The sequence below is a fragment of the Trichomycterus rosablanca genome, chromosome 7 (genome assembly GCF_030014385.1).
Source record: "Trichomycterus rosablanca isolate fTriRos1 chromosome 7, fTriRos1.hap1, whole genome shotgun sequence".
Lineage (NCBI taxonomy): Eukaryota > Metazoa > Chordata > Actinopteri > Siluriformes > Trichomycteridae > Trichomycterus > Trichomycterus rosablanca.
In genome coordinates, this window is record NC_085994.1 from 20,643,453 (window position 1) to 20,659,867 (window position 16,415).

A 16,415-nucleotide genomic window follows, 5' to 3' on the forward strand; every position below is an offset into this window, starting at 1 on the left:
AATAATTAATGATGAACAGCAGAACAAATTAATACTGAACAGAAGTGGCTTAAATTAGATGCAATCATCTGTAGTTCTTGGAAATTATTATTTATTTGCTTTAAGATTGACCTCCTTTTTACATTTTCAGCATTTAGCAGACGCTTTTATCCCAAGCGACTTACACAGTCTAAGCAATTTAGGGTTAAGGGCCTTGCTCAAGGGCCCAACAGTGACCTGGCAGTGGTGGGGTTAGAACCAGTGACCTTCCAGTCTCTCTTACATGTTTACCTAAAACATTCATATCTCTTTATTGACAGTTTTCTAAAACCTTATTGCTAAAAAGTGGTTTCTGGTGCAATTGTTATATGTTGTTTTTTCATTTGAGGTTGCTATGAGTTGGATACGATTTGCGTATTGGGCAGACCCATAAGGAGGATGTTGGTGTGTCTTGGTCAGTATCACTAATAAAATTAGTGGCCATGTGAGCTTCATTTGATTAAGCTTACATAACTGTGTCTGTACTGAGAACTAAAGTAAAATGTTTACTGATGAGGATATGTGCAGTCTTTCCTATGATGGTAAGTAATTTATACGTTGTACTAAGTAAACTGTAGTAAAACTGCTTTTTGGTGTTTTTAATTATTTTACTGTAAATAGAATATCAGAAATAGAACCACTAAGAAGCTTGTATTACAAACCCCATATGTTTTACTTTTTGTATGGCTGGGACTTTTTATATGTCTGTGGCTGATTTTAGTATCACAAGTACATAGAATATAAAAAGTTTTCATTTCATCATGTGTATAGTGAAGGTTATGAGTACTATAAGGTTTGCTTGGCCCCACAAAATGACACAATATATGATGGAATCAGTACGCATGAAACAATATATACATTTTTTATTGTTAATTTGATATTTAAGTATACTACAATTACCCTTAGGTTTCCCTTTAACAAAGTAAATGATGTTTGCAATCTCCCAGTCACCACTGATGGAGTGCACTGTTATGTTTTTATACTGATATACTCTGCCTGGCCAAAAAAAAAGGTGACCACCTGGATTTAACTAAGCAAATAGGTAAGAGCCTCCCATTGGATAATTACTGCATGGGTGATTATGTTTCAGCTGGCAACAAGTTATTTAACCCTAACTGATGCAGTGAGTAGCTTCTCATTTGTTAAACAACCATGTCGAAAGACACATCCTGTGGTCGTGGAAAAGATGTTCATCTGTTTCAGAAGGGTCAAATTATTGGCATGCATCAAGCAGAGAAAACATCTAAGGAGATTGCTGAAACTACTAAAATCGTTTTAAGAACTGTCCAACGCATTATTAAAAAGTGGAAGGACAGTGGGGAAACATCATCTTTGAGGAAGGAATGTGGTCAGAAAAAAATGGTAGAAAAACTACAGTAGAACTCAGGGATATGTTTAATAGTGAAAGTAAGTGCATTTCCACATGCACAATGCGAAGGGAACTCAAGGGATTGGGACTAAACAGCTGTGTAGCCTTAAGAAAACCACTTGTCAGTGAGGCTAACTGGCAAAAACGGCTTTAATTTGCTAGGGAGCATAAAGATTGGACTCTGGAGCAATGGAAGAAGGTCATGTGGTCTGATGAGTCCAGATTTACCCTGTTCCAGAGTGATGGGCGCATCAGGGTAAGAAGAGAGGCGGCTGAAGTGATGCACCCATCATGCCTAGTGCCTACCGTACAAGCCTGTGGTGGCAGTGCTATGATCTGGGGTTGCTGCAGTCGGTCAGGTCTAGGTTCAGCAACGTTATGTGCCCAGAGAATGAGGTCAGCTGACTACCTGAATATACTGAACAACCAGGTTATTCCATCAATGGATTTTTTCTCCCCTGATGTCACGGGCATATTCCAAGATGACAATGCCAGGATTCATCGGGCTCAAATTGTGAAAGAGTGGTTCAGGGAGCATGAGACATCATTTTCACACATGGATTGGCCACCACAGAGTCCAGACCTAAACCCCATTGAGAATCTTTGGGATGTGCTGGAGAAGACTTTGCGCAGTGGTCCAAATATCCCATCATCAATACAAGATCTTGGGGAAAAATGCGAATGCGTGTCGTAATCAAAGCTAAAGGCGGTCCAACGAAATATTAGAGTGTGTGACCTTTTTCTTGGCCAGGCAGTGTATGACTCCACTGTACAACTTGAACACAGGTCAGTAGTGAAAAAAACTTTATACATCTCCGCTTCCAGCTTGCTTAGGTGTCATTGGTATAGCGTTGATATAGCAGCTGACCTGAAGTATTTTCACCTGTCAAGACATTCATCAAATCCAGTATTTTAATTACTGCTCTGAAAGCTTATTTCTCGACTGTCTATAGAGGAATTATTTCCTCGCATTGGTGGATTATTACTGTGTTAGTAATGTCGTTCTCTGTAATCTGTATTGATTTCTGTATTGACTATGTTTTTAGCAACCATAGTGTGGTAGAAATGTAGTGTAGTGTCACAGAGCATTAAGGTCCTGATTGTGATCCTCTGCACTACTTACTATCTTTATGAAATCTGGCTTGTTGTCTGTGTCCGTTTGACTTTTTGTCTAGGTACTTCAGGTTCCACTTACCTTATGTACCACTGGGTACTTAACATTGCTCATAGGTCCATGATGGACTGGTGCCATGCTGTACATTCACTATAAACAAGTGCCTACAGAAAATAAATAATTAAAGGGGTCATAGATGTATATTTTACAGTGTTTAGGCTAAGACATTAATATTTTTTTGCATTTTAATACAATACATATCATTTTGGTACATGTTTGTACTTTTTGGTACTGGCCAATACTAGATATTGATTCAGTTCTGACAGATTTTTAGTAACAAACCTGACTCTCTGCATTGGTTTGTTATGTGAAACATCAGAGTATTGATGATGACAAGCCTTAAGACCATTTGTGTCCTAGATGTGTGTTTAGATACATAATCTGTGTCATGTCACTTAAAATTGCACATAAAATACAGTATGTCAATAGATTTAATCAGTCAGATCCCAATATAGCATTTCAGGCCAAAACTAGATACAATGCTTCAGTTCTTAGTCTGTAAACCCAACTCAGCTAGGTCTTATTATCCTTTAAGGAAATGTTTAAATGCAGTATGTCTCTTGTATTCTGTGAGTTTAATGGTCTTCATCTGCTGTGGTAAAGTTTATGTTCTTGGCTTTGTCTTGTATATTCAAAGAAAAAATCGGTACCACTAAACACTATCCTGCAGTGGCAAGGTGCCACATCTGCTGAAGCATAGTGGTATTTTTGTGATGGTGATTGTGATTGTGTTTGTTTGAGCAGCTACTTGAAGACTTTTAAATGCTTGGCTCAGTTCCGTCTATTACAATTCCCTGCCACAATACCTTTGTTTATTTTGATGGTTGTGCAGGAAAGTAATCACCACTGCTCTGCTCAGTCTTCTGTAAATGCCAACTAGAGTGTCTGTGCCCGCTAGTTTTCAGAAAACAATAGCAAGAACGGAAGATCAAATCAATGGTCAAGGGTGAGAGAAAGTCAAAGGTGCAAGACTATGTGTGAGGTCTTTTAAGGTAGTTACAAAATAAATGTGATAAGCTGGGATATATTGCATACAGACACGTTATTAATGCTAATAATAGTATTCATAATAATAGTATTGATAGTCAAAATGACATCTGATTTAAAAATGTTTTATGGTCAGGTTGCTACCTGTACATGATTGATATGAGCAATTATAGGTTACAAAAAAGTTTTTTAATAAATGTATATCTAGTTTTGCATTCCAGTGTAATAAATCAGCTTAATAAAACTGCATAAACACCAGAGGATAAAACAGGCCAAACTGAAGTACACTCAGTTTTATATGACTTTGCAATTCTAATCTGGTGGCCTTATTGCATCTTAAGCAGATATTTAGATCATGGTCTGCTTAATTTACATTGCAAATGCATGTTCACATTTTATATTATTCTGTCACCTCCCTCTCTCTCATCTTTGTCCTTAACCCTCCTGTCCCCTGCCTCCGCTGCAATCTTTTCTCATTGCCCTTGCCACAAAACTCCTGGCTGGTGCAGTCTGTCCTAATCAGCTGCGTCACACTGCTGTACACATGCAGAGTAGAAGCGCCTAGAATAGTAAACAGTTCCTGAGCTTCAACACTCCTTCTATCCTGTTTCTGTGCCTCCTTTCTGTTTATCTTCTCCTCACCCCCTATTTCAAGAGCATTGGTCAATCAGTAATCAAATTTTGTAAACTCCTTTGTACTTTGGAAATATTTAGTTAGGCACCTCAGAGCCATAGGAGTATATTCAAGTTCAGTGCTTCTGGCTCAGTGTTTCTTGGACTTGGCAGTACACTGGAATAGTTGCATTGCTAGTTATAATTCAGGTGATATTTAGGTGATTGTTCAAGACAAAATCGTTGTTGTATAGTGATTAAGACTAACTGTGGGTGATATATCATTCTTCAAGAAATTGTCATGATACACAATAGGTTAGTTAGCAAAGTACCAGATCAAATCTTGAACATCATTTAAATCCTTTATAGGAAATTGCATGTTGGAGCCCTTACAATGCAAGATATCTGTGGCTGGGAAGAGAATAAAAGCAGTTATCTTAGGTAAACAAATGCCTTGTGACATTGCAGCTTAAAAATTAGGTAGTGATTAAATTAGACAAAAAATAGTGTGAATAAAATTTGCCAATGTGTTAAAATCAATGGCAAACTTTGGTTTCAGTTTTTTAAATTTCAAATCAACAGCATTTTATAGGATGGTGCCGGTTGTTTTGGCTGCACAGCTTAAGGGTTCTGTGGACTTTAAAGGTTCAATTTAGAGTGAATCACCATAGGGCAGTAGTTCATTTTGACTAACCACTTAATTCAGATCAGGGTCATGATAGGTCCGACGCCACCCAGAAACACTGGCTGCAGGGAGAAATTACAGGCCGCCAATCCATTTACAATTACTTTAAGTACTTTTTTTGAAAGGTAGGGACAAATAAGATTACACGAAGAAAAACTATGCAAACACTTAGGTTTAAACATGCATAATTCCTCTCAAACAGTAACCAAAGGCTGTTTGGCACCCACCCTACTTGCTGTACTACTATTACCATAAGAACATATTAAAATAGGCAATCTATTAAAGAGATTAATGAGAATTAAGGAGGTGGGAAGAACTTTCTGGTGGAAACCTACATGGACGCTATTAGTTTATAAAATGGACACACGACATCCATTTTTTCCAAAAAACGACCTGGAATGCAGATTCATCTGACCACAATACACGTTTCCGCTGTGTGATGGTCCATCCTAGATGCCTCCGAGCCCAGAGAAGTCAACGCTGCTTCTGGACACGGTTAACATAAGAAAAAAAACATTCTTTTTTGCACAGTAAAGTTTTAAGTGGCATTTGTGCATGTAACTCTGTATTGTAGTGCTTGACAAAGGTTTGCCAAAGTAATCCCTCACCCATGTGGTTATATCAGCTATTGTTGAGTGGCGGTTCTTGATGCAGTGCCGTCTGAGAGATCGAAGATCACGGGTGTTCAGCTTAAGCTTGCGCCCTTGGCCTTACTCACTGAAATTCTTCCCGATTCCTTGAATCGTTTAATGATGTTATGCACTATAGAGGGAGAAATCTGCAAATCCCTTCCAATCTTTCTTTGAGGTACATTGCTTTTAAACATTTCAATAATTTTCTCACACATTTGTTGACAAACTGGAGATTCTCTGTTCGTCTTTGCTCATCAAAGTTATGCAGACAAAACATGAAGTATCTTGGGTTCAACCTGTCTGCAATCAAATAAAAGTCAAAGTAAATGTAAGGAACACTGCATTTTTAATTTATTCGCATTTTCCATACTGTCCCAACTTTTACTGATTTGGGGTTGTATTAACTGCAGCACAGTATATTAAGCCTTTAATGTAGTCATTGTATTAATATGTCCAAGAAAAGCACTAAAAACTAAACCTTTTGTGAACAAAGACTGTCCATGTATGGCGTGCTGAGCTGAAGACATTAGTTCTGCAGTTAGACCAGGTCAGTTATAGAACTGAACTTCATGCTTCAAAAGAAATTTGAAAGTATTCAGCAGTCATTAAAGTAACTTCACATGAAGTTATATGTACCTCATTTTCTTTGTGCCTTGGTGTGTGTTTACAGGCATTGCTGCTGAGCAACCACAGTAAAAACACAGATATAAAAGTGTTATGATGAAGAGCAAGAATCCTAAACTGTCCCTGGCACAGAAATTAAATCCCCAATAAGGAGTCATTTGCTTGCCAACTTTGTTACTTTTACTTTTACAGTAACATCCTTGGTCCTAGAAGACCTGTTTTGTGATCCTACTCTCTAATAGTGTGTTTCTGCTTTGACCAGTTCCTTATTTGGGCTGGGATCCTAATAATAAAATACACTAACATGGGTTGATCCCACTCTTCAAGTCATTATAGCAATAATAAGATAAACAGGTGCACAAGTGATGAAATAGAAAAAATATGTTACTATCATCTGAAAAATGCAACTTTGAACCCTGAGGATGCCTTGCCATTGTAGACAAAGGGTGGAAGAGATCATAAGTGATACTGTTTTCTAAATGGGTGGGCTTGCATTCCTGTCCCACTTATCAATCGGAAAGTCTAGAGGAAAGTTATTGCACCTCTTACTCATACCAATGCTTAAGCTTAAGTTTGAAAGAGGGGTGGATAGCTTAGAAATACTAACAGCTAGGTTTATAGCTGTTGTGTGGTAAGTGTATTGCAGCTTATGGGTGGGAACTTTTAGGAAGTAGAGTATAAAAAAGTTGGATAGACTAAATAGTAATTAAAATATTTTTTTAATTCATAGAGGATGTTTTTTAATTTTATTTGCTTTATGTATTTGTTCTGGAGATGCTGGAGACAGGATTTCAGGGGGCAGACAATGCCTTTGGCAGGAATCAGGTAGAAAAGAATGTTATTATGAGCAGCACAAGCTTCACACAATTTTCAGATCCTCAGAGAGTTGCAGTAATTTAAAAGACATGGCATTGTGTTGACTGTTTTTATGAGCCCTTTGGCATCTCTTACGTAGATTTTGATTTCCTTGTTGGCCTTTTTGGCATCAAAAAACCTCCTGGGAAAAATGTCTTGTGCTGGAAAGCACAAACTGTTCTGTGTCAGTATGGTTAGAAGAGTTAAATATGCACTAACATTTATAACCAGTAGAGAGAGAGCATCGCTGATGAATTGCTCTCGCATTTTCATGTACAAAAGAGCGTGGGTAAGAGTCTGGCTGTGTTGTAGAAGTATTACTGGCATTGCTGTTGGACAAAATTGGATATTTTCAACTATGACATCAAGAATTAATGGGAAAAAAGCAACAAGGGCAATTTTAGTACAGTAGAGGCTAGTGTTTAAAAAAATACTACAAGAATAAGAAATGTTAGTGCTAGTCCTCTAAAAATACAGTTAGGCTAAGTCATGCTGTATTATAGTTAATGTGGGCATAGTTTGAATTATGGGCAGTTCTGACCCTTCTTATTAATACCTGGAACCTCAAAAAGAGGTAAAAACAATAGTTCACGGGTGAAAGGGGTCATTAGTTAGCTAAATTATAACTTCAGTCTACTCTAGCTGATGTTAGCATTCATTAATATGCAGTTAACATAATCAAATTCAGAAACTCAGAAAGCAATAAAGTGTATTAAACAAGCTAGCTAGATGCTACTTACATTAACATACAGTGCCTTCTCTGGCTTGCACAGCTGCAACCTTAATAAAGACGCGACCAGTAATGGGAGTGAAGGCAGCCAAATGAGATGAGAAATGGTATGGTCCACTTTAGGGGTGTCTGAAATCGTATTCTTCCAGGCATGAATATGAGAAATATACACTGATCAGCCATAACAATAAAACCACCTCCTTGTTTCTGCACTCACTGTCCATTTCATCAGCTCCACTTACCATATAGGAGCACTTTGCAGTTATACAATTATGGTTGGTGGACTATTCTAAGGCCAGCAGTAGCGCTGCTGTGTTTTATCTACTCTTACCAGCACAACACACACTAACACACCACCACCATGTCAGTGTCACTGCAGTGCTGAGAATGACCCACCACCCAAATAATACCTACTCTGTAGCGGTCCTGGGAGAGTCCTGATAATTGAAGAACAGCATGAAAGGGGGCTAACAAAGCATGTAGAGAAACAGATGGACTTCAGTCAGTAATTGTAGAACTACAAAGTGCTTCTATATGGTAAGTGGAGCTGGTCAAATGGACAGTGAGTGTAGAAATAAGGAGGTGGTTTTAATGTTATGGCTGATCAGTGTAAGTGTATATTAAATTAATTGCATTCTAAATTCTTTATTAAGTACCAGTGATTACAGTAAATTAGCCATTACAGTAAAGTAATGACAGTAAAAGACTCAGCTGTTCTTCCACTCGAGAAATGTTCACTACTTTTGTGTTTGTTTAGGAAAAAAAAAAATTATGCTTATCTTCCTTAATTAATGAAGGATGGTAAGTGATGTCAAGCCAAATATGAATCTTGGGGCTTGAGGTCTTTTTTTTTTTTTTGCATTGGACAAGCACAACTGTTCTATATATGGTTTGGGCAAATTATTTAAAAAAAATTAATAAACGTATGTGTTTTTTACTCTGCCCAAATGCAATCATTCAACCACACATGCTTGCACTTAAGCTTCAAGGCTAATGTAGCAAACAAGTTATGGAAGTCTGAACAAGTTATACTTAATCTTCAAGTGAGTTTTGTACAACTACAGTGATGGTCTGTATTTACTACTTTATAGAAAATTGGGTGACATTGATAGCATTTTAGCAACATTACTCTTTGCAGTTTTATTGCAGGACAGTTACTAAATTGTTTATTCACATCAACATTTACATTAAGGTATAGAATGAAGCTTTTCATATTCAGTGTAGGTCTGTGTTTTCAAGTCTAACTATTCTGTCAACACGCTCACCTCCACTTGCCCTGTGCACGCCCATCCACACTTTCTCAGAATCTGCTGGTGTAAACAATGTGGCACACAGGCCTGCATTGATTCAGTTAATGAGAAAATAGGTGCTGGTTGTTGTCAGGACTGAATAAGGACTCGGTCTTGCCACTGGCATGCTGCATGTTTATGCTTGTTCCCTGAAAGACCATTATCCTTCATTCACATGCTTTTTTCCCTGCTGCATTTATGAGACAATGTTTATACCCACACTTACACGTGTATAGATATAAATAAACCAAAACATACATTAGCACCCATAGTAACTGTTTTTTTATATTGTAAATAAGGGGTTTTAGTATTCAATCCTAAAGGCTATTTGCATTTTCCCCCATTTAACAAATTTTTTTTATCACCTTATTAAATTGTCTGCTCTGTTGACATTGGTTTGGTATAGATGTAAGGGTGGAGAGTGAATGAGTCTCTAATGTTAATCATTGTTTATCTACAATAAAAAAACTAAATAATATTCGAAAGAGTAGTAGTTGTATCCATTTAGTCATGTGATGGGGTGGGTTGTACCTCACCAGATACTTAACTAAAATAGAACGATAATGTGGCTAAAGAGTCACACACAAAAAAGACTTAAAACTGATCAATAAAATACTGAAGCGGAAAGGCAAAAGAATAGATGGACGCACAAAAATGGAGAAAACAGGGATGTTCACCCCACAGGAAAATCAACCTACACTGCCCACAGCGAATGTCAGGAAACTCAGGTGGCACTCCACAGAGGCATCACTGATAATCTCCCAGTAAAACACAAGACCACACAGGAATGTAGGAAAAGACAGATAAAATAGAAAAGGTGAAAACTGTGCTACCACCACACCAGCTACTCAGTCCACTAGTGTGTGACAACTCGAGTTCTTGACAAAAAGAATAAAGAGAGAGGAACCTTGTAATAAAACCCCAGACTAGATAAGAAGCAGAACAGCCACTCTGACACCCAACCTCATGAAGGTCACCTGCCCAGGGTTGTTTTGTCTGTGAGGGCTAGGAGTCGCTGAATCAAGCCAGCATAAAAAAGAGAGCCTGATGTTGTCCAGCCCAGCATACTGGCCTTGTAAAGACCATACAGCACAATACGATAAACCTGTGGTGAGGTGGACATGAAGTCTGTGTTTGAAGATCACCTCATCTGCAGTAAACAAAAAATTGGATAGCAAGAAATTACCAATAAACAAACAAATAGAGATAAAGTAACTTATGACTATGAAATGCTTTTCACATTAAATTGACAGGCAGCTCTCCAGTACCAGCATATTAAAAGGCTTCTCACACATTACACCACTCTTCCTATGATAACTGTTGTTGAGATGCAGACACTATTGTATTTCTCACAAGGTCTTTGAAGACATCTCTTTAGATCATTGCTGTGCAACTTAAATCATGATTTATTGCCCCTCTTTAATGCGTTAAACCACTGCCCCTATTTAATGTGTTAAACCAATGCATTAAACCACACTGGTGGGTTCGATTTACTGGGCAAAAGGCAGGAAACATCCCAGACAGGTTGCCAGTCCATCAGAGGGCAAACACACATACACACATTTATATACACACTTATACACCGACAAGACGTAACATTATGACCACTGACAGGTGAAGTGAATAACACTGATTATCTCTTCATCACGGCACCTGTTTTCTTTTTATTAGGCAGAAAAACAGTGAACATTTTATCCTCAAAGTTGATGTGTTAGAAGCAGGAAAAATGTGCAAGCGTAAGGATTTGAGCAAGCTTGACAAGGGCCAAATTGTGATGGCTTGACTACTGGGTCAGAGCATCTCCAAAACTGCAGCTCTTGTGGGGTGTTCCCGGTCTGCATGGTCAGTATCTATCAAAAGTGGTCCAAGGAAGGAACAGTGGTAAACCAGCGACAGGGTCATGGGCTGCCAAGGCTCATTGATGCATGTGGGGATTCAACAGACGAGCTACTGTAGCTCAAATTGCTGAAGAAGTTAATGCTGGTTCTGATAGAAAGGTGTCAGAATACACAGTGCATTACAGTTGCAGGGCTGTTTTGGCAGCAAAAGGGTGACCAACATAATATTAGGAAGGTGGTCATAATGTTATGCCAGGTCGGTGTACCTATTGGGACTTTAGTAGCTCCAATTAACCTGACTGCATGTCTTTGGACTGTAGGAGGAAACTGAAGCACTCAAGGAACCCACACAGGCACGAGGAGAATATGCAAACTTCCCACAGTAATGACCCAGAGCGCACCACCTGGGAACTGAACCCAGGACCTTCTTGCCCCACTCTGAATCACTATGGCCTTTTAGTGTGAGTTATCAAGGTCTTGGGAGTGTATTTGTAAAGTTCTTCTTAAATTCCAGACCAGTGATTTATTCTTAAGACCATTAAAAGTATTTTGCTATCTTGGGTGTGGCTCATTTTTGCAGGGGACTGTATATAACCATATAGCCTCACCCTATAGGTAAATACTGTGTACTAACATATTCTGCTATGCTGATTGTCTCTAAAATGCCAAATATTTATCTCACACTTCTACACACACCAAAGCTGTTTACTTATGCCTTCTGTTTTCATTGAGATTGTAAAGTATTAGACTACAGGCCTATAGGACTATAAGTTATTCAACCTAATTCAACCTATTTTAGCCTTATTCAGCTTACAAGGTCTCTGTTTGGAGCTCTGTAATGTTTCTAGCCAACAGAATTCACTTGTGAATCCCAAGCTCTGTTTGTAATAGAGATAATTTTTTGTAATAATCAAGCTCTGTCTCCAAGGTTTAGATAGAAATTACATTTAATATTGAATAATAAATCATAACTGCAAGACCCACAAATGCATTATGACTTGGCAATGTGCTTCTGAGTGCCAGAACAGAAAGCTCTCTGCTATACAGACTGTTCAGTACCAGTAAAAAAAAGACAACATATTTGAACAGCTGCTGTTGTGAGAGAATTGGGGGCAATAACACCACAGCGGGCTGGGATTTGTGAACTGTTCACAGAGACTTGTCACATTTTCCTTCCAAATCAGGTATTAAGCTGACAGGTGAGAAACACAATAACACACATAAACACACTCACATAAAGGAGGAGTGTCCAAGCATTTATGCAAAAACAGCCAGCTGGGGAGGGTTGTGGTCTTGCTGGGTCTGACTTGCTATTGTTGTCAGTGTTGTTTATTCGGTTGCGCTTAACGAATGTCGTTTATTTTATTTTGTGTGTTAACAAAAGTTTTTTTATTCTAGAAATAAAAGTAGACTCTAAGAAGTCTCATCCACCGGGTCCACATGAGTGAGCAACGAAGCAGCCGTGAACAGACCAGCGCCTGCGTTTTTGGTTAAAACAAGGTGAGTCTAAAATAGTCACCTTAAGTGGGCTCAGAGAATCAGAATTTCAGTCAGAAATCTTTTAGTATTTTAGTAGTGTTTTACATGCATTTTTGGAGCTGAAAATTGAATAAACGAGGGTTCTTCAAAAAGTTTCCACACTTTTTTAAACTATATTTATTAAGAATTTCAAAAAAGAAATTACATCACTTTTTACCCAGTCACCTTCCGAGGCATTTTTTCCAGCATCGTACTAACTTTTTAATGCCAACAGCAAAAATGTTTTTTGATTGAGCGTGTAGCCACTGATGCACAGCTGCTTTCATATAATCATCACATGAAAATCTTCTTCCCCTTAAAGCTTCTTTGAGCGGTCCAAAAAGGTGGAAATCATATGGTGCTAAATCTGGACTATACGCTCTCTCTCAGTCTGTCAGACACGACCAATTACTACACCTCCCATCCTCACCATTTCCAACCAAAATATAAAAGTGCGGAAACTTTTTAAAGATTCCTCATATTTAAACTATATTATGGCTGTGCTAAAAGTAAAAACATAAAAATTTAGCTTAATAAGAACTTTTTGTATCATATATGTAGTTTCTATTAATATTTTTTTGAAACTCACACCTGCTAGCTATTCTTTATACTGCACACACCTACAAATCTAGTGTGTAGTTCCTTTGTGGTATGTAAACTGGGCTGGTTAGTAATCAACAGGTGAGAGAAGAGCTCCATCCTCTACTCTCATGGACAGATTATGTATACTTTCTTGTATATTTCAAGGGTTAGGGTCAAATTTGGCTGTTAGGTCCCACATTTTAGTCTCAACTCAATTATGTATTTTAGTTGTAAACATGGAATCTGGGGGCCTGGATTTAACTTTCTTGCCTTGCTTTGTCTTTTCTTCAGTTACTCTGGTTACCCTCCACCTCCAAATATTCCAAAGCAGGACTGCTTGTACTAGGTGGTTGTACTGTAGGTGGGTAAATGAGTAAGAGAGTGAATAACTGGTGGGTCTGCATTGCTCTGGAATTGGTGCATTGTCCAAAGTGTGTTCCAGCTATGTGACCAGTGTTTTAACACAGAAATGCTTGTTGAAAGGCATGAACATGGTGGCACAGTGGGTAGAGTGGTCGCTACACTGGGTTTTATCTTAAGGTTTTGCTTCTCAAAATGCCTTGGTTTTTCCTGTTAATTCATTACAATTGTGCCCAAATACAACTGAAGCATTTGAGGGTTAAGGGCCTTGCTTAAAGGGACACACCTTAGTGGTGATGGGACTTGACCCAGCAACCTTCTGATTACTAGTCCACAACCTTAACCACTGAGCTATCACTGCCCTTACCACTACCACATATATAAAATTAAATTTTAAAATAACGGGTTTAATTTGTAGGGGTAATATTAACCTGCTTGTTTTAACACAGTATCTTCTCTTTCTGAAAGATGTCATCTGCGGCTGATAAAGGAGGTGGAGGAACAGGCAACAACAGCAGAGAAAAAATCTATAAAAAGGTAAACACGAGTTAGATAAAATGTTTTTTTTTTTATTCTTAAACCCAATATCAAAAGCATTAGTGTATGACTAGTAATGTTTATGTTAAATGCCGTACCTAAGTAGGGTGTTTTTAAAGTGTGGGCTGCACCAATTACCAATTACCAATTACATAATTCTGTCTTTTTACGGGACAGTGGTAGCCTAGTGGGTAGGGCTTTGGACTATCAACTAAAAGTTTGAGAGTTCAAATCCCAGCTCTGCTATGCAGCCGCTGTTGGGCCCTTGAGCAAGACTCTTAACCCTCTCAGCTCCAGGGGCGCCGTACAATGGCTTTTTGTTGCACTGTACACCTGTATATGTATATATAACAAATAAAGGCATTCTATTCTATCCTATCTATTCTATTACTCAGACTCACTTTTAATGCCCCCTATATGTGTTATTTTTCTATTACATCGTCAAACTAAGTGTAACTTCCATGTTTACACATATAGTGTGTATTTACAAAATACAGTTGAACTGGTTTTAAAATATTTTTATTCAGTGCCTTTATATAATATAAAAAAACCTCAGTATAAGATGTAAATCACAAATAATGTAAAACACAGAACCTATCTATTCCATTTGCCAAAAAATATGTTGCAATGCACCTTTTATATAGATCAAATGTCACCTTTTGTAATGCAACCAGGTGTTTTGTCTAGACTTGCTAAAAATATGTTGTTAAAGGTCATTAATTTTACAACATAGGGGTGCCCTTATCCATTAGCTTACTTCACCTGTGAAAGTTTACATAATGTATTCAATCAACCATCACCTTAGAGGAAGGTAAAGTAGAATAAATAGAGCCTTACCAAAGCTATATCAAGTGTTTAGTTCAATTAATGTCAAATCACAGTTTGTCTGTAACGATCATGTAACTACATCAGTCCTGACTGTTTGTTTTTTTATATTTGATCAGACAACTTCATCGACTCTGAAAGGAGCCATTCAGTTGGGCATTGGTCATGCTGTTGGTAAACTGTCCTCAAAACCTGACCGAGATGTTCTCATGCAGGACTTCTATGTGGTGGAGACTGTGCTCTTTCCTGGGTAAGTTAAACTAAATGTACCTAGGACCTTATTTAGACAATGTTAAATTCCAAGAAATGTGCAATATTTTAATTATACACTGGTATGGTAGTGCACACTCATATTGTCTCTAGTAGAAGTTAATGAATCTATACTCAGGTGACCTGACATTTTAGCTTAAGAGAGACATTGCACTGTAAGCTCCACAAGTTCACATACAGTGTTATTAGAGGGTGGTGAGGCTACCAGTAGTGCTGTTTGGCTGTAGGGCAGTTTGTATTTATCTTAGATATGAGTTTATAGTCGCATTATTGTTGTTATTAGTAGTAGCATGCCTTATGGCTGATGCCCATCAGATGCTGGCTGGCAATCCAGTGGTCTTTTGTCTATGTGCTAATATTAAGGTCGTAATCACAATATATATTGGGAACATGTCAGTGATTCGTCAGTGTTTCTATCAGTTGTTGATATGAGAGGAATGTTTTAGAATGGCAGAAACTGCTACTGCTTTGGTGACTGCAGTTTGGGCCACCCATGCAAGCCACTCGCACTTACCAAGATCTAAAAATTATAATACAGACATAGACTGTAGTCAAAGACCGGCAAATGTATTTTAATGCATAAAACATACTACGGTTCAATAAATTGTACTATATACACTGATCAGCCATAACATTATATATTGTAAATTTCCCCATTGTGGGACTAATAAAGGATTATCTTATGACCACCTCTTTGTTTCTACACTCACTGTCCATTTTATCAGCTCCACTTACCATATAGAAGCACTTTGTAGTTCTACAATTACTGACTGTAGTCCATCTGTTTCTCTACATACTTTGAAGCCTGCTTTCACCCTGTTCTTCAATGGTCAGGACCCCCACAGGACCACCACAGAGCAGGTGTTATTTAGGTGGTGGATCATTCTCAGCGCTGCAGTTACAATGACATGGTGGTGGTGTGTTAGTGTGTGTTGTGCTGGTATGAGTGGATCAGACACAGCAGTGTCCACTCACTGTCCACTCTGTTAGACACTCCTATCTAGTTGGTCCACCTTGTAGATGTAAAGTCGGAGACGATCGCTCATCTATTGCTGCTGTTTGAGTTGGTCATCTTCTAGACCTTCATCAGTGGTCACAGGACGCTGCCCACAGAGCACTGTTGGCTGGATATTTTTGGTTGGTGGACTATTCTAAGGCCAGCAGTGACAATGAGGTGTTTAAAAACTCCATCAGCGCTGCTGTGTCTGATCCACTCATACCAGCACAACACACACTAACACACCACCACCACCATGTCAGTGTCGCTGTAGTGCTGAGAATGACCCACCACCCAAGTAATACATACTCTGTGGTGGTCCTGGGAGAGTCCTGACCATTGAAGAACAGGGTGAAAGCAGGCTAAAAAGGTATGCAGAGAAACAGATGGACTACAGTCAGTAAATGTAGAACTACAAAGTGCTTCTATATGGTAAGTGGAGCTGATAAAATAGACAGTGAGTGTAGAAACATGGAGTTGGTTTTAATGTTATGGCTAATCAGTGTATATGGT

General features: G+C 38.3%; 1 protein-coding gene across 1 annotated transcript in view; it reads left to right on the forward strand.

The window, feature by feature from the left end:
- The window catches only part of pip5k1bb (phosphatidylinositol-4-phosphate 5-kinase, type I, beta b), a 57,608-nt gene that overhangs the window by 11,236 nt on the left and 29,957 nt on the right, over positions 1 to 16,415 (forward strand). Inside the window, exons 2-4 of the mRNA XM_062998494.1 lie at positions 12,212 to 12,313; positions 13,742 to 13,810; positions 14,755 to 14,885. Coding sequence (XP_062854564.1) covers positions 13,742 to 13,810; positions 14,755 to 14,885 — 200 coding nt within the window. The 5' untranslated portion in view covers positions 12,212 to 12,313. The remainder of the gene's footprint in view (positions 1 to 12,211; positions 12,314 to 13,741; positions 13,811 to 14,754; positions 14,886 to 16,415) is intronic.